This window comes from Saccopteryx bilineata, chromosome 3 (assembly GCF_036850765.1).
Source record: "Saccopteryx bilineata isolate mSacBil1 chromosome 3, mSacBil1_pri_phased_curated, whole genome shotgun sequence".
Lineage (NCBI taxonomy): Eukaryota > Metazoa > Chordata > Mammalia > Chiroptera > Emballonuridae > Saccopteryx > Saccopteryx bilineata.
In genome coordinates, this window is record NC_089492.1 from 297,507,756 (window position 1) to 297,532,828 (window position 25,073).

A 25,073-nucleotide genomic window follows, 5' to 3' on the forward strand; every position below is an offset into this window, starting at 1 on the left:
AACAATCCCTAATCTAAACTGTGCCACTAACCCTCTCATACAACATATGTAAGTTATATACTCATATTTATATTTCATTTTTATATAAAATTCAAGGAACACTGGATAAGGTAAATATTTGCGTTCCAATAAGATGGGGTGAAGCTGTCCATGCACTAGTGCTGAATTCACATTCACCCTCCCAGGATTCACATACAAAGTGACAGGTTGTTAGAGGAGATGGTGGATGTCCATGGTCTTACAGAGACACATGCATGTTTTGGGGTAAGGATCAAGCCAACTGAGTATCAGCACGACTTCCTGAAACTAGGGAGCTGTCCTGATTCCCTTGTGGATTCTCTGGTGACAATTTTAAATTCACTTTGCTAGTTGGTGCTGTTCATATAGCAGAAAAAGTGCCCAACTCCCAGAGGAAGTTATTACAACAGAACTCTTAATTATTTTTCTTCAGTTGTTAAAGGAAAGCTCAAGATGCAATATTATCTATATGGAGGAGATTATGTAAGTGAACAACAGGAATGCTCATAGCAACATTGTGGAAGAAATCCCAAAATAGGAGAATAAATGGGTTTAAAAATATATAAAGCTCATGGCCAATTAACAGTAAAAAAAAAAAAGGCTAAGTCCAGGCAGACCGTATGCTCAACATCAACAGATGCTTAAGAAAACCCTGGGCTTGGGATTAACAACAAAAGCATGTTCATTTTTTTTTAAAGGACTGAACCATCTTTGCCTCTGGTCCACACACGTCAGTTCCTCTTCTAAGTTCCTTCAAGGAGATAACTGAATAAACCAATGCATAAAACATGATATATTAAAGGGAAACAAATACAAACTTTTTTATTTAAATAATTAATTAGTGAGATTCTTTATTTTAATTTTTTATTTTTATTTAGAAAATTAAATTTAACGGGGTGACATTGATCAATAAGAGTATGCAGATTTTAGGTAAACACCTCTGTAGCATTTGAATGGTTGTTTGTGTTCTGTACCCATCACCCACACAGATTCTTCTCAATTGAAAAAAAAAAAACACACCAAGCAAAAGTCAACAGCACTTTGTGTTGCCTCAATATAAGACCGCTGATTATGAGTCACTTGAGAGACATCCCCAAATTGTTGTAGGTGTTGAATCAGCCATCTCTGTAAAGTGTTTACAGCCTTTTTTGAGATATAAATATCTTCAATTACAATATTACTCTGCAAACTTTACTTAAAATCATTTTAATATCATATTTATACATTATTTCTATAATAAAGCATTCAAAGTGTTTCACACCTCGTGTTCTCTTGGTGTCAGTATCCTTCATCCTTCCCCATCCACCTTCATCTCCACCACAGCCAGGTGGGTGCAACTCCTACATCCTGGAGAGTGACACTTTTTTTCTCCTTGAAACAATGATTTCAGCCCTGGCCAGTTGGCTTATTGGTAGAGCATCAGCCAGGCTTGTGGATGTCCCGGGTTTGATTCCCGGTTAGGGCACACAGGAGAAGGGCCCATCTGCTTCTCCATTTCTCTCTTTTCTCTCTCTCTCTCATTCTTCTCCTCCTGCAGTCATGGCTTGGTTGAAGCAAGTTGGCCCAAGGCACTGAGGATGGCTCCATCGTCTTGCCTCAGGTGCTAAAATGGCCCGGTTGCAGAGCAACAGAGCAATGGGCCCAGATGGGCAGAGCATTACCAGGTAGTGGGCTTGCTAAGTGGACCCTGGTCAGGGCATATGCAGGAGTCTGTCTCTCTACCTCCCAGCTTCTAGCCTAAGAGGAAAAAAACACAGTGATTTCATTTTCCTCAGATATATACACATATAAAGAAATGCAAGGTTAAATGGTAGTTTAATCGTTAATTTTTACAGTAACCTCCACAATCTTTTTTCACAGTGGCTGAACCAATTTACATTCTCACCAATCAACAGAGCAAAGAGTCTCTTTTTTTCACATCTTTAACACTTATTATCTTTTGACTCCTTTTTTATCTTATTTTTATTAATTTTAATGCAGTGACATTGATAAATCAGGGTACATATGTTCCGAGAAAACATCTCCAGATTACTTTGACCTTTGATTATGCTGCATACCCCTCACTCAAAGTCAAATCATCCTCCATGACCTTCTATCTGGTTTTCTTTGTGCCCTTACCCTCCCCCCACTCCTTCCCTCTCCTTCCTCGCCCTCTCCCCACCCCTCCACCCCACTCCCTGTTACCATCACAATCTTGTCCATGTCTCTGAGTCTCATTTTTATGTCCCATCTATGCATGGGTTTGAGAACAGTCATTTTCATGGATGTGAGGGGATATCTCATGGTGGTTTTTGTTTTCATTTGCCTGAAGATTATGGGAGTGAAACTTCAGGTCATTTTCTTCAGAGCAGGTAGAGTGCATAAATTCTGCTACACCAACTCAGCTCCAATGAGATGCCAACATTTACCTGTATTTACTGAGACTGAAAATTTTGGGGAACACGGTGATTCTCTCAAAGGAAGGCAGACACAAAGCAGAGTTGAATATTTCACAGGATGTGGTCAGCAGAGGACTCACACCACATGTACTGGTCACAAGATGCTTGTCTCACAGGAAGAGGCCCAGTGTCTTCTCACCTTAAAAACAACAGGTGCTGAGGGTCTGACTTAACCCACATAAAAGAACAGACCTCAGTCCTACATGCTCACATTTACTTGTTCTAAACTAAAATATAATATAAGGATTTTAACATAGATGGTTGCCATTTGAAAGTTAAGACTGTCATTCAGATTATAATATTCACTATTTCCTGGACAAGCTAATATATAAACATAATTAATAATATGAAACTATTTTCAAAAGGAATACAAAACTTGTCGCACACCTAATATTTATTAGGTCTAGTACCACTTGAATAATTTTTACTCTCCTAACAAAGAGAAAGCAGTTAACTGGACTGTCAATTTTGCATTTCTAAAAGTGAAGACACCTGCAAAATCTTGTTTCAGCTGAAATTGTTTCTTGTGTGTGAGTCAAAATTTAGTTTCTTCTTTCTCTAAAGAGAGAGAAAGAGAGAGAGAACTTGATATAGCTGTAATAACTAATTACAACTAAGCAGGTAGCTTAAGAAAACAAAATTTTATTTTAGTGTTTGAGGCCTGGAGACCAAAGAGATGATTGACAGATGAAGATAGATGATAGATAATAGATAGAGAAAGAATGACAGAGAGAAAGAAAGAGAGCGAAAACTCACACACACATACATCAACACAGAGATGTAGATAAATGGATACATAGGTAGATTGGTTCACACATTCTTCAACATTTGCTGTCATCAGACTACATCACATTTCCTGCATGAGGTAAGTTTTCTTACATCAGGACTAGAGCTTTATTGAGATATAATTGACATGTAACACTGTGTAAGTGTAAGGTATACACTGTGTTGATCTGATACATTTATATATTGCAATATAATACCGCCTCAGCTTTAGCTAACAAGTCCATCAAGAGGTCACATAATTGTCACTTTTTTATTGATTTTAATTTATTGTGTTTACATAGATTCTACTTCGCCCTGAATGCATCCCCCCCTGTATTAATTGTCACTTATTTTTTTATGGTGAGAATATTTAAGATACACTCTCTTAACAACTTTCAAGTATGTAATACATTACTGTTAAGTATAATCACCACGCTGTACATTTGACCTTCAGGAACTGCTGATCTTGTTCCTGAAAGCTGACAGTCTTTGACCAACATCTCCCTTTACCCCCACACTCCCTGCAGTACCACCATTCCGCTCTCTGTTCCTACAATTTAGCTTTTTTGATTCCACATAGAGGTGAGATCATTCAGTATTGATCTTTCTGGGTGTAATTTGTCTCACTTAAAAAAATTTCCTCGCCCTGGCCGGTTGGCTCAGCGGTAGAGCGTCGGCCTAGCGTGCGGAGGACCCGGGTTCGATTCCCGGCCAGGGCACACAGGAGAAGCGCCCATTTGCTTCTCCACCCCTCCGCCGCGCTTTCCTCTCTGTCTCTCTCGTCCCCTCCCGCAGCCAAGGCTCCATTGGAGCAAAGATGGCCCGGGCGCTGGGGATGGCTCTGTGGCCTCTGCCCCAGGCGCTAGAGTGGCTCTGGTCGCAACATGGCGACGCCCAGGATGGGCAGATTATCGCCCCCTGGTGGGCAGAGCGTCGCCCCTGGTGGGCGTGCCGGGTGGATCCCGGTCGGGCGCATGCGGGAGTCTGTCTGACTGTCTCTCCCCATTTCCAGCTTCAGAAAAAATGAAAAAAATAAAAATAAAAAAAAATAAAAAATAAAAAAAAATGTCCTCAAGATAAATTTATATTATTTCAAAAGACTGGCATTCTTGTTTCTAGTGGTGGAATAATATTTCATTTCACTTATATTCAGATTCTGGGAAATTCCACAAATCATATCACTCATAAATAATTTATTACACTGGGGAACAAAATTTTTGTTGCATCCACAAAAACACTTGTTCTTAACTAATTGGAGTGTGCTGATCTCAAATCTGACATTAGTTTTTCTCTGTAAGCTATAGGTTTTTTGCAATTCAAGATTTTAGGTTTTTATCTTATTGTAAAATTTTCAACATTTAGTTTAACATAATTAAGTAGAATGTCTTCTTGGGCATCACCTTTGTGAAAATATAATAATTTATATAATGAAGTAAATACACTAAAAGATATAATTGCACCAGAACTTGTCTACAGTTTTGAAATAGAACATATTAAAACACTTACTTTAATCATAAAATTTGCGCAAAACTTATTTAAATTATATTCAGGCAAAAATTTGCATTTGTAATTCTTGTGTTTGTGTACTTGTTGAGGACAATCTCATTTGATGCTCCATCAGTCATCTGCCATCATGAACAGCTCCAAGATTTTCGGGAAACTTATCAAGGTGACTGTTCAGGAAGTGAATCTTAATGCTCATGTTACATCCAATGTCACGGAAAGCCAACAGCATCCTTTCAACCAGAAGTTCATAGTTTTCTGCTTTTTAGTTGCCAAGGAAGTTCTTTGTAACTGCCACTAAAGACTGCCATTCTGCTTTCTCCTCCTTATTCATCTTTCTGGCAAATTCTTCATCATGTATGAGGGTTCGAATCTGAGGTCCATCGAATATGCCTGCTTTTATCTTCTCGAAAGACAAGGCAGGAAAAGCAGAAATAATATGTTGAAAGCATTCACTTTCTCTATTCAAAGCCTGAACAAACTGCTTCATTAAGCCAAGCTTGATGTGAAGTGGGGGGAAAAGTGATCCTGTCTTGATTAACTACAGGTTCATTCACAATATTTTGCATCCCTACTTCCAGAGCTTCATGTTTTGGCCACTCCTTCTGTATCCACTATTTCTCCCGAGCTCGGCTGTCTCAAAAACACAGAAAGCAAGGATACTTCGTGAAACCTTTCTGTTGTCTTAGCAGGAAACTTACCATTTTAAGATCCACACAAATGATCCAGTTATGCTCCTCATACTTCAGTAAGTCGAGGACAATTTTTATGTCATTATAATCTTCTTGCAGATTGGTTGAATAACCAATTGGAACCGCTGCATAAACATTACCGTTGTGTAAGAGAACACATTTCAGACTCCATTTAGAGCTGTCAAGAAATAACCACCATTCTGTTGGACTGTAAGTGGTAACACTTAGCTGGCTGAGAAGACTACTGATATCATGACAGTAAACAAAGTGTTTGTCTTCGGAAAAAAAGTCCACAAAAATTTGTTCATGCTTCCTGAAATGGGATACTTTAGCTGACCAGTGAAGTACATTCTTTTCTTGAAGCCTGGAGACTAATAACTCAGTTGCTCTCCTTGATAGGCCCAAATCTCTTACTAAATCATTCAATTTTGGTTGGCTAAACTGCTGAGCGATTAATGACTGCTTGGCATCAGAAGAAGATCCTTCAGATTCTACAACCATTTCCTCATGCATCTTATCAAAATACACTTGATCACCATGTTCACTTTCTTCGCCCTTAAAAAAAATAAAACCATTGAAACCTGGAACTGGGAATGTCTTGGAGTGTGGGATAGGTCGTATTGCTGAAGGAATATTAAGATATGTGATCGTATGCCGTTTTTTCTTGCCAATGCCCTTTGTATGGATCAGACAGAAATAACAGTCACTGCTGTGGTCCTTAGGTTCACGTCAAATCATGGGCATACCAAAGGCATTCCTTTGCATTTTCCTTTTGTACAGTCACAAAACATTTCTTCACAATTATGACATACAATATGAGAAGCCCAATTCTTGTCTTGATTTCCCAGGGAAACTTGAAAATAGGCAATATATGCACATTTCACAAATGATGAAATATTGTGCCTTTGACGTTGAAGTGTGTAACAGCCACATATCTAACAGAAGGTGTCAGGACTATTCTTACATTTACTCCTACTCAAAGAAGCCATGATTCAATCTTAAAACAAAATAAGAGGTGTCTTTATCAGATAATAATTTTTTACATTTAAAAACAACTACAATTATGGAAAAGTGATGTTTGTAAAACATTATTTGCCTTGTGATTATGGTCAATCCAAGTGTCATTGCCCTTTAACTCCAATTTAAAAACGAGTGTATGCCATTAACTGTAACAAAAAGAAATTAAAATTGCATAAAAACTAGAGCATGCACCAAAGAAAGGATTTCACATTTGGAATCAGCGATGCTGAATATATAGAATCAATTCAAAAACCTTATGCAACAGAAAATGAAAAAAAATTGTTCCCCAGTGTATTGATAAAAAGAGATCATAACACAGAAATGGTTGAGTGCTGTGTTCTGGGCTCAGTCTAAGGTGCAGACCCCATGAGCTTGTTTCCCTGCAATTCATAGATCCCACTCATTCAACAGGTTGAGGACACAGCATCCATTAATGAGGGGCAGGTCTCAGGGGCTCCTGAATGTCCTCCTCTGCGGAGCCCCCTTAACTCCATCATTTGTTACCAGCTCAGACTCTGCAGAGACAGGGCCCTCGGCTGAGTGAGATCAGAAAGGCCAGGGTCAGTGTCCCCTCACCTGAAACCAGGGCTCCAGGGGGTCAATGGAATGTGACTACAAGTAGAGGTTGGTGCTGTCTGAGCTGCAGCACCTGCAGGTGCTCCCATGGGCTGAGGTCTTGGGACTCATGGAGAATTGCTCCTAGTTCGACCCAGGTCAATCACTTTGATTTAAGACTCAGGGAGCCAGGGATGGCTGACTCCTTCTTGGACTGGAGGAAAGTGTCCCTAGGGCTGACTCCACGGGCGGGAGGACCCAATCCTCAGAGGGTTAGGGGCTGCCTTCTCCCCACTTAAGCCTGGCTTCTTTTCCTCTGGCCTGGACCCCAATGTCCTTCACTTCCAGGACCACCCCATATGTCACCTGCCAGCCTCACAGCCCTGGTGCCCCATGGTCCTACCTTCTACCATCATCTACTCAGAACTTCCACTCCTCTGGGAGACAGGGCTGTGCTGAGTCTCTGGGGGACAGTAGATCCCCTGAGACACTGAGAACCACCCTGGGGTGCTCTGGGATCCCTCTGAGCACAGAGGCCCCAGTGACTACGGAGAGCACAGATGGGCCCTGTAGGGAGGAGTGGGTGTCCCCAGAAGGTTCTGGAAATGAGGATGAGAAGGAGGAGAAAATCTGGGCTGACCTAGAGTCCTGACCTTATTCAAACTCTTCCCCCATGTCTGTCCTGTGGCCCCTCAGAAACTTCCTGCTGCTCACCTGGCACCGTTTGGACCCAGAGGAGTGTGTGTGGGAAGGAAGCAATGGGGGACCCTCTACCTTGCAAATCTCCTCTGGCTGGCCCTCCCTTTCTGAGCCCCCTGGACTCCACCTGAGCCCCGCCCCCTCCGGGACAATGCTCTAAGCCAGTGGTTCTCAAGCTTTTTGAAGTCAGGGCACAAAATAAATAAAATCCTTCAAATAACTGTAGGCACACTATATACAAATTTCTGAGAAATATGTTATAATAAGTCAAATATTAAAGAAAAAATATAAAGTCCAAATGTGCTTTTATAGTAATTAAATGAAATAAATATAAAAAATAAATTTATTCTGACATTAAAAAACATTTTTATATTATATTTTTTGAGTTATGCTTTTTAGAATTTGTAAAAAAAGAGGGTTAAAAATAGAATGTTATCTTTTTATACATATAAATACATTCTTAGTAAGATTTAGTAAATTCAGCATATCCCAGCCTGAATGTGTTAAATTTTTTCATTCTTGTATTTATGAGAAACAAGAGCCTGATATGTCCTAGCGATTTCTTCAATGTTTGGGCATATATTTGAAAGGCAAACTCTCATTTCCTCTTTAATACATGGAAGAATTCCTCTCTTTTTACTCTTAATTGTGTTGAGTGCAGAAAATCCTCACCATACATATCATCTTAACTTTACACCAAACAGGATAGAAGAAACTTGCCTCAGTCTTTCCAGAGAACATGGGGGGAGGGGTAGTGTAAACAATCCAACACCACAGCTTTGTTTTTGTTTTGGGTTTTTTTTTACAGAGACAGAGAAAGGGTCAAAGAGAGGGATAGACTGGGACAGAGAGACAGGAACAGAGAGAGATGAGAAGCATCAATCATCAGTTTTTCGTTGTGACACATTAGTTGTTCATTGATTGCTTTCTCATATGTGCCTTGACTGTGGGCCTTCAGCAGACCGAGTAACCCCTTGCTCGAGCCAGCAACCTTGGATCCAAGCTGGTGAGCTTTTGTTCAAGCCAGATGAGCCCGCCCTCAAGCTGGCAAACTTGGGATCTCGAACCTGGGTCCTCTGACTTCCAGGCCAATGCTCTATCCACTGCACCACCACCTGCTCAGGCCCAGCACCACAGCTTAAGAGCCTTTTGCAACCTAATCAGGCAAGTGAGGTAGGGGATTGGGCATACTGTCAGCTTACAGCCAATTCCCCATAACTCTGTCCCCCAAAAATCTAAACTCCAAAAACCCTGTTGGTTTTTTGGTCCCCAACAGGCACATACTTCTCTGAAATACCATAAGGCACACCTGCAAATCTTCTAGGGTGCACCAGTGTGCCCTAGTGCACACTTTGAGAACCACTGCCCTAAACTGACTGCACTCAAAATAGACTGAGTCAAGGGCCACTCACCTGAAACCAGCAGAACCGCGGGGTCACTGGGGTGAGAGCACTCCCGTGGGTACCTTGTAAAGTAGCCATGGCATGTGAAAGTCCACCTGAGGCTGGGGGTCTGTCCACCTGGAATGTCCACTGTGGCGTGGTGGTGAGTCTATGGCACGGGAAAGCCTGTGTTGTCCTGCCTTAGCCAGTATGAACCTGTTAGCTGCCAGCTCTGGGACACCCTGGGGAGACACACACATGTGGAGAGGCTATAACACTGTCCACAGACTCACAGAAAGCAGCAAAACCTTCCCCCTGGCCTGCTCTCTCTCCCCCTAACACTTCCCTTTAGTAACGTCCTTGTTCCATAAATAGCACCCTCTTTCTCATCAGGGCTTCACTCAAAACATCTGAGTCATCTCTCCCTCCTCACTGCCCCTTCCTCTCTTGGGCAGGACCCAGCTTCTCTCACTGAATTCTGTCTGCAAACACTGGGCCAGAGGAAATTCAGAGTGTAATAGAAAGGAGAGCTGTAACATGTGTGGACTGTCAGCCCTGAGCAGGAATTGTGCCTTTCTGGGTCTCCTTTCCTCCTTATAGAGAGGTGACAATGACGTTTCCGCTCAGCCTTATTATGAGGAGGCCATGGTCCCTGAGACATACAGGAGTGCAGTCTGGCAGATGTTCTGGGCAATGATGACACATGCAGGTGGGGACACTGTGATGACCATGGCCTCAGACACCACAGGAACGGCTGATGAAGGCACACTCCACAGTCACGTCTCCTCCAAACACACAGAGACTGGGTATTGTGTGTAAAACACGGTGTCACAGTCAAACAAATGGGAGAACTGACCGTGACAGAGAAGCAGGGAAACTCAGCAATAATAAGAAGCCAGTGGGGAGCGGGCCTGGGTGGTGGGTACAGAGAGTGGGCCACAGGGCTGCGTTACTAATCTCTGTGTAGATGGGGGTGACGTCCCCGGGGGGACACTGGTGTCCTGGTTTGAAGTCGCCATTTTACTGCACCTCCAATTCATCAGTCCTGTTGGCATTAAATTGATGGTGACAACCTTTGGTTGACATTGTCAGTATTATCCTGGCCTGATAATATATATATATATTAAAATGTACTTCTTCTCTTCCTTTTCCTAGGAAAAGCTTGTGCAATTTTGGTGTATGTGCACATGTGTTTCACAGTGTTTGGATGAAATCACCAATGGTGCTCCTTGAACAGGACCTTGATAGTAGGGTCATTTTTGATGACAGAATCACTGTATTTAATCTGTATATACTGTGGTGCAGTTTTGTTTATTTTTATCATGTCATACACTATCTCTTGCTCATGTGGCTCAACCCATATGGCCGATATTGCTGAAAAAAAGGCATGTCTTGCCTCAGGATCTTTGCACCTGCTGTTTTCTCTGCCCCCCTCCAAACTCCATGCACTCTATTTCAGTGTTTTTCTGCAGACTGGTGCCAGTTCACCAGATATTTTGTGCTGGTCTATGACAGAGTTAACCACCCTGATGTTGTATGAACATTACAGACCCAACGATCTTAATCCAATTTGCTGATGTATGCTCAGGGTGATTGCCACATATTAGTCTGTATCATCGATGAAAATACTATTGAGGTTGTTTTAGATCTATCTTTGGAAATTGTAGCCTTATTTAAACAACCTTTTGGGCCCAGGCTGATTGGCTCAGTGGTGTAGTATTGGCCCAGAGTGTGAATGTCAGGATCAATTCCCAGTCAGAACACACAGGAGAAGCACCCAACTGCTTCTTTACCCCTCCCTCCTTGCTTCTCTCTTTTCTCCTCCCCTCCTGCAGCCATGGCTTGATTGGAGCGAGTTGGCCCCAGCCCCTGATTATGTATGGCTCCACAACCTCCACCTCAGATGCTAAGAAGAGCTCAGAATGGAGCTATGGCCCAGATGGGCAAAGCATCACCCTTTCATGGGCATGCTGGGTGGATCTTGGTCAGGGCTCATGTAAGAGTCTGTCTCTGCCTACCTTCTTCTCACTAAATCAAAAATAAATTAAATAAATAAGCTTTGGCACTATGCAAAGCATTTACAAATCATGTGCAATAGACAAAAATGTATTTGGACAAACTTATGTAATATTGACTGTATTGTACATGTGGAGTTCAGGAATCAAGCACCAGTTTGAACCATGTTGTACTGTTATGCACAGTAAGATGAAACTATTTTTGTTGTGTGTTTCCTTTCCAGCCAGCTAGGTTGTGCACAGGCTCTCACTCCACCCCCTCTCTCTGTAGGTCATTTTGTCCATTCTTGCACATATGGCATATGGACAAACTTATGTAGTGTTCAATGCATAGTACATGTGGCGTTCAGAAACCAAGTACCAGCTTGCACCACAATGCACTACCACACACAGCACGATACAACTTTATCTGTTATCTGTTTCTGTTCCCAGCCCCCTCCCTCTCGGTAGTACAATTTTTTTCATGCTTGGGGAAGTAACCGTGCATAAACTCACAATATGGACACTCAGAGCGCGTCCATACTGTTTGCAAATAAATGATGGTGCTTATTGTCATTGTGCTGTAAATTTTAAACCCTACAAAATGGAAAGAAAAAAACAACAAAACATCTTAACTTTCTTCAAAAGTGAAAACACTTGTCAAAAATAAAATAGTGATGACACCAAAAGTAAACAAAGTACTAGTGCTTTAAGTTTAAAAGAACCAGTGGAAAAAAAATGTGTTGATAATTTGGAAAGCACAACAGATGCCAAAAATAAAAAAAGAAACATTGTTAGGCAGTACAATACGGAGTATTTAAAACTTGGTTTCGCTGAGCGTCTGGCAGTGAACTACTGCCATGATCCTCAAGTGTAGTATGTTCTGAAATTCTGTCAAATAATGCAATAAAATCTTCCACACATACTCATCATTTGCATTCTTTTTTTTTTTTTTTTTTTTTTTTTAGTAAGAGGTGAAGAGATAGTGAGATAGACTCCTGCATGTACCTTGACCAACCTGGATCCACCCATCAACTTCTGTCTGGGGCCAATGCTCAAATCAACCAAGCTATCATTAGTGCCTGGGGCCAGCCATTCCAACCAATTGAGCCACTTGCTTCTGGAGGAGAAAAGGGAGAGAAAGGGGAGAGGGAGGGAGAGAACAGATGGTTGCTTCTCTTATGTGCCCTAACAGGGACTCAAACTCAGGATGTCCATACACCAGGCTGACACTCTATTCACTGAGCAAACCAGCCAGGGCCATAATTAGCACACAAAGCATAGCAGTCTTATTGAAAAGCTATGTGAAATGATTATAAAACCAAATGCAAAAGTCAGAAAATTCAAATGAAGACGATAGTTATGATGCAGAAGAACTTCACAAAGGATCAAGGTTCTGTCTCACTTATTTTCACTAAGTAGAACAATCCCCACTCTCTCATGAATATTTTTATTTATGAAAATTGTATTTTAATTCAACCTCACTCGAGAAAAAAATTCTGAAATAAGAAAACATTAAAATATTTATACCAGAAAGGTGGCATTGGGGTACACAATATTTTCAAAGCAAGAAATTGCAGGAGCAAACAGAATTTATGCAGGGGAACATAACTAGACGCCATGAGTCTGATTGGAGGACATGATGGTCCCGGCCGAGAAAAGTCATGGCAGATTAGCCATGAAGGTGCTGGGGAGAAGTTGAGTAGGTGGAATCTGGACGGACTCAGAAGTAGACTCAATAGGCAAGATCCTGTAGAATGTAGGTCTCGTATTTCTCAGCTGGGGGACCTTGGGCAGATTTGTCTCTGCAGTCCCTGTAGCACCAGGTGGAAACTCACACTTGGCTGTCAGAGGAAGTAAGATCTGGGCAGGGAGCCCAGTGTGGGAGAATGGTAGAGTCCTTCAAAGACAAAAGACTAAGTCAGATTTGGGGGCTCTACCAACAACTCTTCTACTTTCAGTGACTAAATTTTCTCAGGTGAAACGTTAGGTTTATCATTTTCTCTGTATGACTTCTCTGAGAATAAGATGGGTTCAGTAATGTGAAAGTTTCATGGTATCAGAAGGGCCCAGGCACAGAGAAGGTGCTGGTTATTTGATATATGAATATGATTCTCTTCTTTGTCCCCATGGGAACCCTTGTTCATTTTGAGGAGGGGTATCAACATTCTTCAGAGCAAGTTCAACACTGAGAACCTTGGAATAGAGACATGACCTATTCCAGCCTCAGGCCCATCCATCTCAGTTCTGAGCATGTGCAGCTGTGGTGAGGTGAGGAGGGACCAGAGGAATGGGTAGTCAGGCGTGGCTGACACAGGGGGATCCTGGTATGAAATGCATAATGTCTCATCTAGGGGCTAGCAGGGAAAAAGTACATTGGAGCCTGGCTGACCTAGGATCAGACCTCTGCTTGTCTATACTGCCTCTTTGACTGGGACCATTGTTATCATTTCTCATTCAATTTTTTCTTTTGACATATTGGAACATGAAGAAAGTAGGTATAGGGAGGTTGAAACAGTTCAACAGAAGATACGTCATGCATCCAGTGCCTATTGGCAAGAACAGAAAACTGGTAAGTGTAAGTCCTTTAATTTGCTTATTGACAGGGGCTCTTCATCCTCAAGAAAACTCCAGCAAGCTGTACATTCTCACTGGACTCTCCATAGCCTTCCTCTCCACTGTAATTTTCCTCATTACTCTTGTTTGCTACTCGTGTTCTATCAAAAATTGTAAGTCTTAAGGAGGGAGAGAGTGTCCCCTCAGTGGGGAGGGGATGTGTGATTGGAGCCTTTATGTCCCCATGTACCGTGTGAGGATGTGGAAGAGTCCTTCCAAGAGATGTGACTCACTCTTCCACTCACAGGTGCTGCATTTATGGAACAAGAGCTCAAGGAAGGCCGCATGATGGAGGGCAAGGTGAGTTCTCCCGGCCCAAAACCTCTGCACATCTTCAGTTCCCACATGTGTCTCATGATTCTGCTTCAGCCCATTGTTCTCATCTTTCTTCTCTCAGGACCCTGCAGGGGAAGACACACAGGATGTGATATATGCCCAGTTGAATCTCTGGGCTCTCAAACAGAGAGAATCTACTCCTCTTCTGCTGAGTCCTATGAACCTTTCCTCTGAACCCAGTATCCACATGGAACTCAAGTAAACCAGCTTATGCTGAGGACAGCCCTGGCCCAGGATTCTGAGAATGCAGAGTTTAGACAAGCAAGGACCTGCATCTTTTTCTGGGGAGAAATGCTCTGAGATCTCTCATCCTCTTTCTCAAACTCAAGTGACATCTCTAGGTGACAACAATATTCTATAGTGGGACTATTTGAACTATCCCTTCATTCCTAGAGAAGTTGTGTCCTCACCTGTACACACTGTACATCTGACTATTATTCTCATTTCTCTCTTTTTTTAAAATGTATTTAGAAAATTAAATGTAATGGGGTGACATTGATCGATAAGACATTATTATTCTTTCTTTATAAAATTCTACTAAAGCAAATGTTAGAAAGCCTGATGTATGTATTCTCCTACTTAATTCTTCTAATTCTTCAATAACATTTATGAGAGAAAATACATTTTATATCTCTGGTTTCCAGTATGGCAGCACTATAAATTTATGGCTACCTAAACTAAAATCAGAATTGATCAAATAATAGTTAACATATTTTTATTTAGTTTTTGAATGTCACCCCATTAAATTAAATTTCTAAAAAAATTTTTTTTAACTTTTTAAATGTGATTTTTAATCTTTTAATTGAATTTATGGAAGTGACACTGGTTAACATAATTATCCAGGTTTCTGCTGTCGGATTCCACAACAGGCTGACAGCTGGGAGTGCTGGTGGGGCTGTTGGGTGAGGGAAGTAGAGGGATAGAGCAAGAAAGGACCAAGAAGAAAGAAAACCCATCATTCAGTGAGACAACTGTGTGGTAATTGAGGGGGTGAGGGGAAGGAGGCTGCAGCGGGATAAATGGTGATAGATAAAGACTGCGTGATGTGAACATACCATATGGTGTACAGAAATTTATTTTTTATTTATATATTTGGGACAGTCTTTCATTGGTCATATTAGTTTTATTAGCCTAGGAAGCAATCTTGATATTAATGGGGAGAGTACAAAGGGAATTGGACAGTCTATTTATTAAAACCTGGAAAGCCTGCTTCAATAAACAGTTTTAACATCCTAGTTAATTTGCTAAAAGGTTAAAGCATTTATTGGCCTGACAGCACGTTTTGGGAATCTATTGTGTCCTCCAAGTCCACTGAGCCTCAGCCCTCTGGGCTCAAGATTTGGGAGGAGTCCCCCCAAAAGTAGTGCCAACCACATGCTGTGGAGGGCAGGTGTTACTGTGGCTGCACTTTAAGCGTGTGCAGTGGAAGCCAGAACAGTCAAAACTTGTTCTTCTCTTTGGACAAGTCATTTTCCATTGTGTACATGGACCACACCTTGTTATCCACTTGTCCATTGATGAACACCTGGGTTGCTTTCATATATTTGTTACTATAAATAATGCTGCAGTGACCATAGGGATGAATATGTTATTTTGAGTTAGTGTTTTCATTTTTTTAATTAAATACTCAGATTAAATAAATGTATAAACTCAGTTCCCCAGCTACACTAGTCAAACTCAGGTGCTCAGAAACGACATGTCACTGTTTATTGCCATGAACCACAGAGCACTTCCAGGACATTTTCATCTTGGCAGAACATAAGAGCTGTTTTATTTATTTATTTATTTATTTATTTATTTATTTATTTATTTATTTATTTTTACACTAACCCTAACCCTAAGAGCTGTTTTAGATCGATGATGCCGAAAAAGAAAGAGTTCTCATTCCCATGGATCTTGGTCTCATGCAGAAATTTTACAAGAAATGGTTATATTTAACATTAATTATGAAATGGCCATGTCTAGTGAAATGTGAGTAACAACCTGAATCTCCCCATGGAATATCTTATCACTTCCTAAATTCTTTAAAAAAATTCTGCCATATATAGTTTCACACAAACCCTGAGACCCTCACCTCCTGTGTGTATATTCTGTCGGTACCCACTGTCCTCTGGAGAGAAACCAGACATCCGTTCTTAGCACACAGTACAACCAGGGACGTTGGTTCTGTTGACCTCTCCATCTTACCCTCTATTCTTTTACTTTCTAATTGAATCACTGTATGTGCCAACAACACACAAGCTGCCACATAAAATAAACTGTCACTTAGCTCTTGGAATTGGAATTTGTTATTCTTCCAACACACCCATTTCTAGCTTTCTTGAGCATTCCAGCATGAGTACCATTTTGATGCCAGCGTCACTGTCTCACAGCCTTAGTTACTCTGCTCCCCAAGGGTTTGTGAACCATGCCCACGTGCCCCACGTGCCGACTTACAATTGCTGGCTCTGCACCGGCCCATCGTGCATGGACCGTGAACTGTGTGAAGCAGGAGAATGATAACTCTGGGACCCTGTGTTTCAGGGGCTCCACTACCTGTGACCCCTTCTGGTGGGTCCACTCTGGGGTGTGTGGGATCCAGGTGAAAACAAATGCTCATGTTCATGGTGCGTCCCGCATGCTCCAGCCACAGAGACACACCAAGCATTTTCCTCTCTGTTAAGCATTTCTCTCCCAACCTGCCAATCAAAATCTCAAGGTCTTTGAAGTGACCAGGCTCCCATCAGGGCAGTAGCTTGTCCATTGAGCAGAACTCCTTAACACACCTGAAATAAAATTATGTGCATGGGTTGACATTGATCAAATTTCTGGGTCCATGTTTTCTCACCAGGGCCAGGACCACAGCTAACTCTCCCGTCAGTGGGACACCGGAGTGATCGCCCTCCCCAAGTCCTCTCCTTCCTGGGGAGTTATTGTGCTCTGAGCTTTGCTGAATCCCAGCACTGATCACCTTGGCTCCCACACAGGCTGCTGCCAAGGCACAAAATTACTATCCCTGCAGAGCATAAACCCTGAGGGAGCAATTAGTGAGCAGTGCAAACTCTCCCATTGCCCTGAAATGTGGGTAAGGGCTCACGGTCCACCGTGCTAAAATACAAAACAAACGTGATCCCTGAAGACATTTAATAGAACGAACAAGCTGCAAATATGGAACACAGTCTGGAAGCACATATTTAGGCAAAGCAGTGTTATTGTTTTTTATAATTTGAAGTCTGGCTCACTGGTCCAGTAAACTTCGGACTCACCTTTCAGTTGTAGAACAAACTTAGAACAAAGAGGAAGTTCTGAGACACACCACCCAGACAAGGTTTATGAGATGCCCCAAGATCTGGAGTACGAAACCCCGATGAAATTGTCCATGTGGATCTGAACAAGCTGACAAGAGCATTTTATTATCATGTATCCAGACAGCGTGGCTTGTCCCCCACTCAGCAATGCTAAGTCATGACAGCTGTTTGACATTCTTTCATTCAATTTCATCCTTTTATTAGTTTATGAGCGTATTTTCTAGAAAAAGTATTTGAGACCCATAACTGTATTTAGAAGCTAATAGTAATTTTAACCTCCTTCCTTTCCCCATTCTCTATCTTAAGAGAGTATTTTAATGAACCAGCCATTGCATCTTATGCAGGAGTGACACAGCCCGTAGTTGGGGCCTGTCCAGAGCCCTGAGCTCACTCCTGAGCATGTCCTGCCCTGGAAACGCATTGCTGTTGGGCTGAGCTGCCTCGCAGTGCCCTGTGTTATACTAAACATGAGAAAAGTGCACCCAGTTCTGGGGCTTGAGTAATCTTATTATCAAAGGGCTGTGGAAAGTTACTGTAAATGAGAGCGTGCATGTAAATTCTTTGACTCTGATGAGTGACCTTTTCAGAAACTGCAATGTCCCTTATAAGGACACAATTTATTCGTGTGTGTTCATACAGGAAAGGCTACAGAGAGAGTTCTCACAAACACCTCTATTTTTATTCTAAAGTTAAAACCACAGAAAAAACAAACTTGTTTTTGGGCTGGATGTGTGTGTGTGTGACTGTCTCCATGTGCATGAGTGTATGAGGAAGGCAGAGGGTGAGTCTGGGGACAGTCTGGTCATGGGAGGCCATGGCTCTCTGTCCCTGTGAGCACGCTGCTGGGGAGACCCTGAGTCACTGCTTTTGGAACAGAAGCCTGCAAACCTGCCATTGCTGTGACACAGTGTCACCTTCTCTGCCCCAGGTCCCACCATCCTGGGTTGCACAGGGTATGTTGGACTTCGAATGCACCCTTCAGTGCCTTGGAAACATGCTGGTAGCTGGAGTGAAGATGAGGGAGCCCTGGTTCCTCCTCAGCCTGGTCCCCACAGGAACCCCCTGCAGCTTTATTTATTCAAAGGACAGGCTGGTCCTGGAATGTGTGGGATGTCCTACAGAGAGACATTTCCCCTTCTCTTACCTGCCTCTTATCTGCTCCCAGATATCTAGTCCTGGAACCCAGGCAGGTGTCTGGCAGGCTGCAAACACATTGGAAGGCGTGAGCTTAAATCAGTTTTCAAAATACTAAGTGGGCAACACATACATTTAGGTCTAAGAGCAACATGCCAGCATTTGGAGGCAAAAGAGACAGGGATGCAGTTCACTGTGTCCCATAAACTCTCCCAACTGGTCCAGCACCACAGATAAAAAAGTCCATGATCTCCTCACTGCACTGCAGGGGTCTCTGTCATGATTCAGGTGACTCTATACAAGGGTCTGAGTCTGAATGTTTTCTTCACTAGATAAGTAATTTCTGCTTTTCAATTTCTCACACCTCCCAATTTTCCACCTGGTTCAAATGACAGGTTTACTGCCTCCATATCTCAGTCAAGGTAAATTCTCATCACATTTGTGGGGGTGAGTGGCATCACTGTGTGACAAATGACAGTAGTGAGATCAAAAGCAGAATAGTCTGTTGAGTGACCTCCCACCATTCAGTATATGTTGGTGCCACAATTTGATATCTGACCAGTGTGTGTGCGTGTGTGTGTGTGTGTGTGTGATTGCCTTTGATCAAGACTCTTGTGGATGTCACTGTTGTCTGAATCCTGAAGAGTCCACACGGTGTGAAGAAGAGGCTGACACCAGCATCAAGACTGCTCTGAAGAGAAATAATGCAAATGATTTACCACAGGGAGAGGGAGGAGGAGGAGGTGGAGGGGGAGAGAGACCCTGCTGCTCACAGAAACAGAAACAGAAAGTCAGGAGGAAACTGTGAGAAGAACCTGCATTCCAGGGCCAGGAGGGACAGCTGGGCTCTCCTGTGGGGGCAGAGTGTATGACACAGTCCCTGCCCCAACCTCATCTCCCCTCTTCTTGGCTCACTGTCTCGGGGGGGCCCTCGTGACTCCAGTCAATGGAAGCAGGGAGGGAAAGTCATTTCTATGTCAGTCTTTCTAGCTAACATTTTGGAATCTGTCCATGTTGCTGAAAACCCTTCCGTGGTCCTCATGGTCTTAAAGGTAAATTCCAGACTCTTCTTTCTAAACTAAAGGCTGTTCACGATCACCCAGATGTGACCCTCCAACCTCAGCTCTCACATCTGTTTTCTCTATTTCACTGGAGCAGTCACCCTGTGAACACAGATACACACACACACATATACACTCTTGCACACTTCACACATACACTCACACACACACTCACACACACACATATACACTCTTGCACACACACACACACACACACCATCTGCTCTTGACCATTTCCTTGCTCTCCATATCTGCTCCCACAGAGCTCTGTACAACTAGCAAATTCCTGCCCAAGCCCCCAGCTGACAGCACAGGACTAGAACCAACACTGAGATTCCTTCTCTCATTTCTCTTCTCTACATGTGTCTGTGACTGCTGAGGGCTATGCAGGATGGCGTGATGTGTATATGTAAGCACTCATGTGACAATGCTGGAAACACAAGAACTAGAATTCAATTACACTTGATACTATATTTTATCTGACTTAAGTTGCATTTCTCTAGTTCAATTGTAACACAGGGCACATGTGATCATCATTAAGTCTGACCCCATCAGTCCTTTCCTACACATTCCTTTTGTCTTGTAGATGTAACCCAACATACTTGCGTGGTGCAGAGCACACCTGTGACCCGCCACAACCTAACCCACTTGTGCTCCTGTCAAAAGAACCTCTATGTTCTAGGATTCTCTAGAATGTTCTTTCTTCTCAAGAAATCTCACTCTCACTTTTTAGAAGTTTGCCTCTTCAAACAGCCATTCCCTCCACCATGTCTAGTGATGGTCCCAGATGTTCTCATATTTTCTCTGATTTCTCTTTTCTCAGTAAAGTAATTGCAACAATAGCTTTAGAAGTCCCATATTCAACTAAGAAAAGTTCTCAATATACAGGAAACGGGTCTCTTGGGTCACAGCTGTATTTCTGGTTCTGGCACAAGTATCAGCAGAGAGTAGGTGATCAGTAATTATTTGTTTGTGGATGAGTCAAAGACCAGAAATAAATTTAGTTTGTGGGAGGCTGAGAAAATAATTAATAAGTTCAATTTAGTGCCAGTCCCAGTTGGGGGTCAGCTCAGCACAAGAACTTGGGCCCTGTCTCCTCTGAGCAGGAGATCAGACCAGGCAGAGTGCTGGGATCAGAGGAGACACCAGGTCTGGGCTGAGTGTCTCCACAGACCCTGGACCCTGCCTGAACTCTCATCAGGGAAAAACCAGAGCAAGGCACATGGGGGGGGGAGGGGTGTCCCCTTGTTCTGTGTCCACAGCTGTGGGAACCCGGAAGGACAGCAGCCCCTGACTCACCACATCCTGTGCGTCTCTGTCCTTCAGGCCCAGGGGCTCCTCCATCTGCAGAGCGGGAGCACTCCGAGCAGACACCATGCTGTCCCTCCTCTCCACTCTTCTCTGCCTCGGTCAGTTGTGGACACGGGAAGGGGGTTAATAGGAAGGGATGAGGTGGTTACACCTTCTTGTTCATGGGGAACCTCAGGACTCAGTCAATCCCAAGTGAACAGGGCCCTAATGGGAAGGGAATCAGCTCAGACATCCAGGTGCAAGTCTCTGACAGGGACTCTCTTCCAGGGTTGAGTCTGGGCCAGAACACCAGCATGCAGACAGGTGAGTCCTCCCCAGGCTCCATGTCCCACCTCTTACTTCACCCCCTGGGGCTCAGGAGGGAGCACAGATCCTGGGATGAGGTGATAGAACAGAGGGGGTGTTGGGCTGAGCTGGGAATGAGGGAGGGAGAGTCTTTGTAATGCAATCTCTGGTTTCCTTCCAGGGACCCTCCCCAAACCCACCATCTGGGCTGAGCCAGGCTCTGTCATCCCCTGGGGGACTTCTGTGACAATCCGGTGTCAGGGGACCCTGGAGTCCCAGGAGTTCCATCTGTACAGAAAAAAAAAACATGTCCTTTGGAACACACAGTCCCCGTGGAAGCTTATGAAAAAGGGTGCTTTCTCCATCACACACATGACAGAGCATGACACAGGGAGATATCACTGTAACTATCTCAGCCCCACTGGCTGGTCTGAGCTCAGTGACCCCCTGGAGCTGGTGGTGACAGGTGAGAGGACACTCAGGGTCCCAGCCTCAGGCTTTGCCCTTAGAAAGGGGGTCTGCTCTCAGGGGGTCTCCCCTATCACCACGCAGGCCTGAGGGACATGAGGGAGGGGTGATCCCCATCTAACACGCTGCCTCCTCCTCTCCTAGGATCCTACAGAAAACCCAGCCTCTCAGCCCTGCCCAGCCCTGTGGTGACCTCAAGAGGGAACGTGACCCTCCAGTGTGGCTCAGTACAGGCATTTGACATGTTCATTTTGACTAAGGAAGGAGAACACAGGCTCTCCTGGACCCTGGACTCACAGTCACACTTCAGGGGGACATACCGGGCCCTGTTCACTGTGGGCCCCGTGACCGCCTGCCACAAGTGGGCGTTCAGATGCTACGGCTGTCACAGGGACAGACCCCAGGTGTGGTCACAGCCCAGTGATGCCTTGGAGCTCCTGGTCTCAGGTGAGTCTCACTCTTTATCCATGGATTCGTTGCCGTAAAGGGAGCCCCATTAGAGAGAGTGGGGGAGGGGAGCACAGGGGCTACTGGCCAGAGACACAGAGACAGTGAGACCTGGGCCAGGACAGGAGAAGACATTGTATGGGAGGGGCAGCCCCTGTAACTCACATCTGGTCTCCCCAGGTGTGTCTCAGAAGCCCTCCCTCCTGACCCAGCAGGGCCCCATCGTGGTCTCTGGACAGAGCCTGATCCTCCAGTGTCATTCTGATGTCGGCTATGACAGATTCCTTCTGTTTAAAGAGGGAGGACTTGACCTTCCTCTGAGCCTTGTCCTGCAGCCCCAGGCTGGGCTCTCTCAGGCCAACTTCTCCCTGGACACTGTGAGCAGCTCCCACGGGGGCCGATACAGATGCTACGGTGGACACGTCTCCTCTGAGCTGTCGGCCTCCAGTGACCCTGTGGACATCCTGGTGGCAGGTGAGGGGCCTCTGGGTTACTCAGGGACCCAGACTCTGCACAGGCCCTGCTGGGGGATCTCAGGTGGTGATGGGCAGAGTGAACATGCAGGGTCCCAGGGAGGGAGACAGAGAGAGACAGGGGATGGGAGGGGAGGGGAGACTCAGAGAAACAGAGACAGAGAGGAGGAGGGTCCTCAGAGAGAGGGCTGCTGACTCTCAGGTCAGAACAAGGTGGCGGGCAGCCCTCACCCACCCTCCCTCTCTCTAGGACGGCTCACTGACAGACCCTCCCTCTTGGTGCAGCCGGGCCCCACGGTGGCCTCAGGAGAGAACGTGACCCTGCTGTGTCAGTCACAGAACCTGACGGACACTTTCCTTCTGTCCAAGGAGGGGACAGCTGATCCCCCCCTGCGTCTTAGATCAGAGCTCCGAGCTCAGCAGTACCAGGCAGAGTTCTCCATGCGTCCTGTGACCTCAGCCCATGGGGGGACCTACAGGTGTTACAGCTCAAACAGCACCAACCCTTACCTGCTGTCACACCCCAGTGAGCCCTTAGTGCTCCTGGTCTCAGGTGAGGGGACACTGACCCTGTCCTTTCTGAGCTCTCAGTCTAAGAGCCTTGTCCCCAGGAAAGGTCCAGCTGGGGATGACAGAGAGGGGGATTTAGTGGTGGTCACCCAGGGGGTCTCTACCCCTTAGTGGCCCAGCCACCCCTCTGCACTTGTTTCCCCCCACCTGAGTCCAGAATGGGTCAGGCAGGCAGAAGGAGGGTCCTGGGGTGGCTACAGCCCAGATATCAGAAAGAGTCTGAGTGGGAGGGTGAGTCAGCTTCTCACCCTCTTCCTCATTCCCATGACCCTCTGGGACCCCAGCCCCCCACCCACAGGGCCCATCTCCACAGCTGGTGAGTCACTGAGAACTCTGCTCAGAGGGAGCACAGACAAGCCCAGGGCAGTTCTGAGGGTCTACCAGGGGATCCAGTGTCCCCCAGACACTCAAGGATGGGCTGTGTCCCAGGGGGCTGGGAGGCAGGCAGAGATGCTGAGATCTGCAGGGTTCCCAGGGCTCTGAAGCAGGCAGGTGACGGGTAGGTGGTCCTGACCCAGAGAAAATTTGGAACCCTTCCTCGTGGAGGGGGCACCAGGCTCAAGTCAAAAGATGGCAACCCTCACCCCTCAATCTCCCTACCTTGATTCTCAGCAGGCTCTGAGAATCCACATGTCACCCCCACGGAATCAAGCCTGTGGAGGAGGAGTAAGTGAAGTTCTCTGTGGGATGTGGTGGGTGTGTCCATGGGGGACAGGGGCTGCATCATGTGGGGTTCAGGCACCTGTGGGGACACTGACATGGACACACCTTCCCCTGTGTGGCCTCAGTGTCCCCAAGTGTAAAATGAGAGAATCGTGGCCCAGAGCTCTGATTTCCTTTCAGTTCTGGCTCTGAGCTCCTGGGAGAGGGGGCTCTCAGGGAAGCCTCCAGGGTGCGATGTTATGGAGAATGTGCCCCTCTATAGTAGTGCTGGTGACACCACTCTTCAGGGAGGAATAGGCAGGACATGGATCCAAGACTTCAGTCCCTTTCCCTCAGCTCAGGCTCAGCTCAGAGGAGAGAGGGGACAGGACTCAGACCTGGGTCAGCTCCCGGCTCTGCTGCTCCTACTGTGGGGCCAGGCTGACCCTTCTCTCCTCTGAGTGTCAGGTTCTTGTCTGTTCATCCCTGGTCCCATCCTGCTCACAGGCTGCTGTGAGGTCAGGTGACATAGGGGTCCTCACTAAGCTCAGGAGGGCAACTCTTACACTGCAATTCAACCATCTCAAAGTGGGTGTCAGGGCTCTGCAGGGTGAAAAGAGGTCTCGGGATAGACAGTGTCCATTCCACACCCCCGCCCCTCCCGTGTCCCTGCTGTGCTGGGGGCAGGTCATAACAAAGGACCCTCAGCTCCAGATGGGACTTGGACAAGCACCCTGCAAATGAGGAACTCAGAGCATGAAGCAGGTGTCCACCTGGGGGGCAGCATGAGGACAGCACAGGGAGCCCACAGTCCCGGGTTCCAGGCCCAGCCCTGCCCCATCCTAGCTGGGTGACCTGGGACAGGTGGTGAACCTCTCTGAGCCTCAGTGGAATGGGGGTGGGGTCAGCAATCCCTGTGCTTGACTGTGGGGAGGGAGAGAGGAGATGGATGACAGCCCCCAGCACGTGGCTTGCACATAGTAGGTGCTCATTAAATGGCATCAGTGGCTCATTCATGAGATCACTTATGTCCAAGGTCTTCCATTAAACCTGAATGTCGTGATTGGGGTCTTGGTGGCCCTCGTCTTGCTGCTGTCCCTCTCCCTCTTCCTCCTTCTCCTCCGACACAGGCGTCACAGCAAAGGCAGGATGTCGGGTGAGTACTGGATGGGGTGACCTTGGTCACTAAAGGGGTCATTCAGGGCAGCAGCCACAGGAAAACCAAATAGATGGACAAGGTCAGCTGAGAATAAGATTTCTCTAGAATCTCAAATCAGAAAATCTGAATGTCAGCGCAGATTCAAATGTGAGGTAATCTTTTATTATGTTCAATCTTGTGAAATACTCAAACATACACACAAGTGTGTGTCAAGGTTT

General features: G+C 45.1%; 1 protein-coding gene, 1 long non-coding RNA gene and 1 pseudogene across 2 annotated transcripts; 2 read left to right on the forward strand and 1 right to left on the reverse strand.

Annotated features, from left to right (window-relative positions):
• The window catches only part of LOC136331900 (leukocyte immunoglobulin-like receptor subfamily A member 6), a 123,145-nt pseudogene that overhangs the window by 96,568 nt on the left and 1,504 nt on the right, over nt 1-25,073 (forward strand).
• LOC136331914 (uncharacterized) lies at nt 919-9,386 on the reverse strand. The gene is made up of 3 exons (XR_010730557.1): nt 9,103-9,386; nt 2,427-2,595; nt 919-1,755 (listed from the first exon to the last, which is right to left on the reverse strand). It is a non-coding gene; the product is annotated as an uncharacterized lncRNA (long non-coding RNA).
• On the forward strand, nt 19,185-23,165 carry LOC136328825 (leukocyte immunoglobulin-like receptor subfamily A member 6). The gene is made up of 7 exons (XM_066264815.1): nt 19,185-19,243; nt 20,827-20,909; nt 21,079-21,114; nt 21,278-21,562; nt 21,709-22,011; nt 22,192-22,485; nt 22,735-23,165. Exons 2-7 carry the CDS (start codon nt 20,876-20,878, stop codon nt 23,163-23,165), a joined length of 1,383 nt encoding a protein of 460 aa, XP_066120912.1. The 5' UTR covers nt 19,185-19,243; nt 20,827-20,875.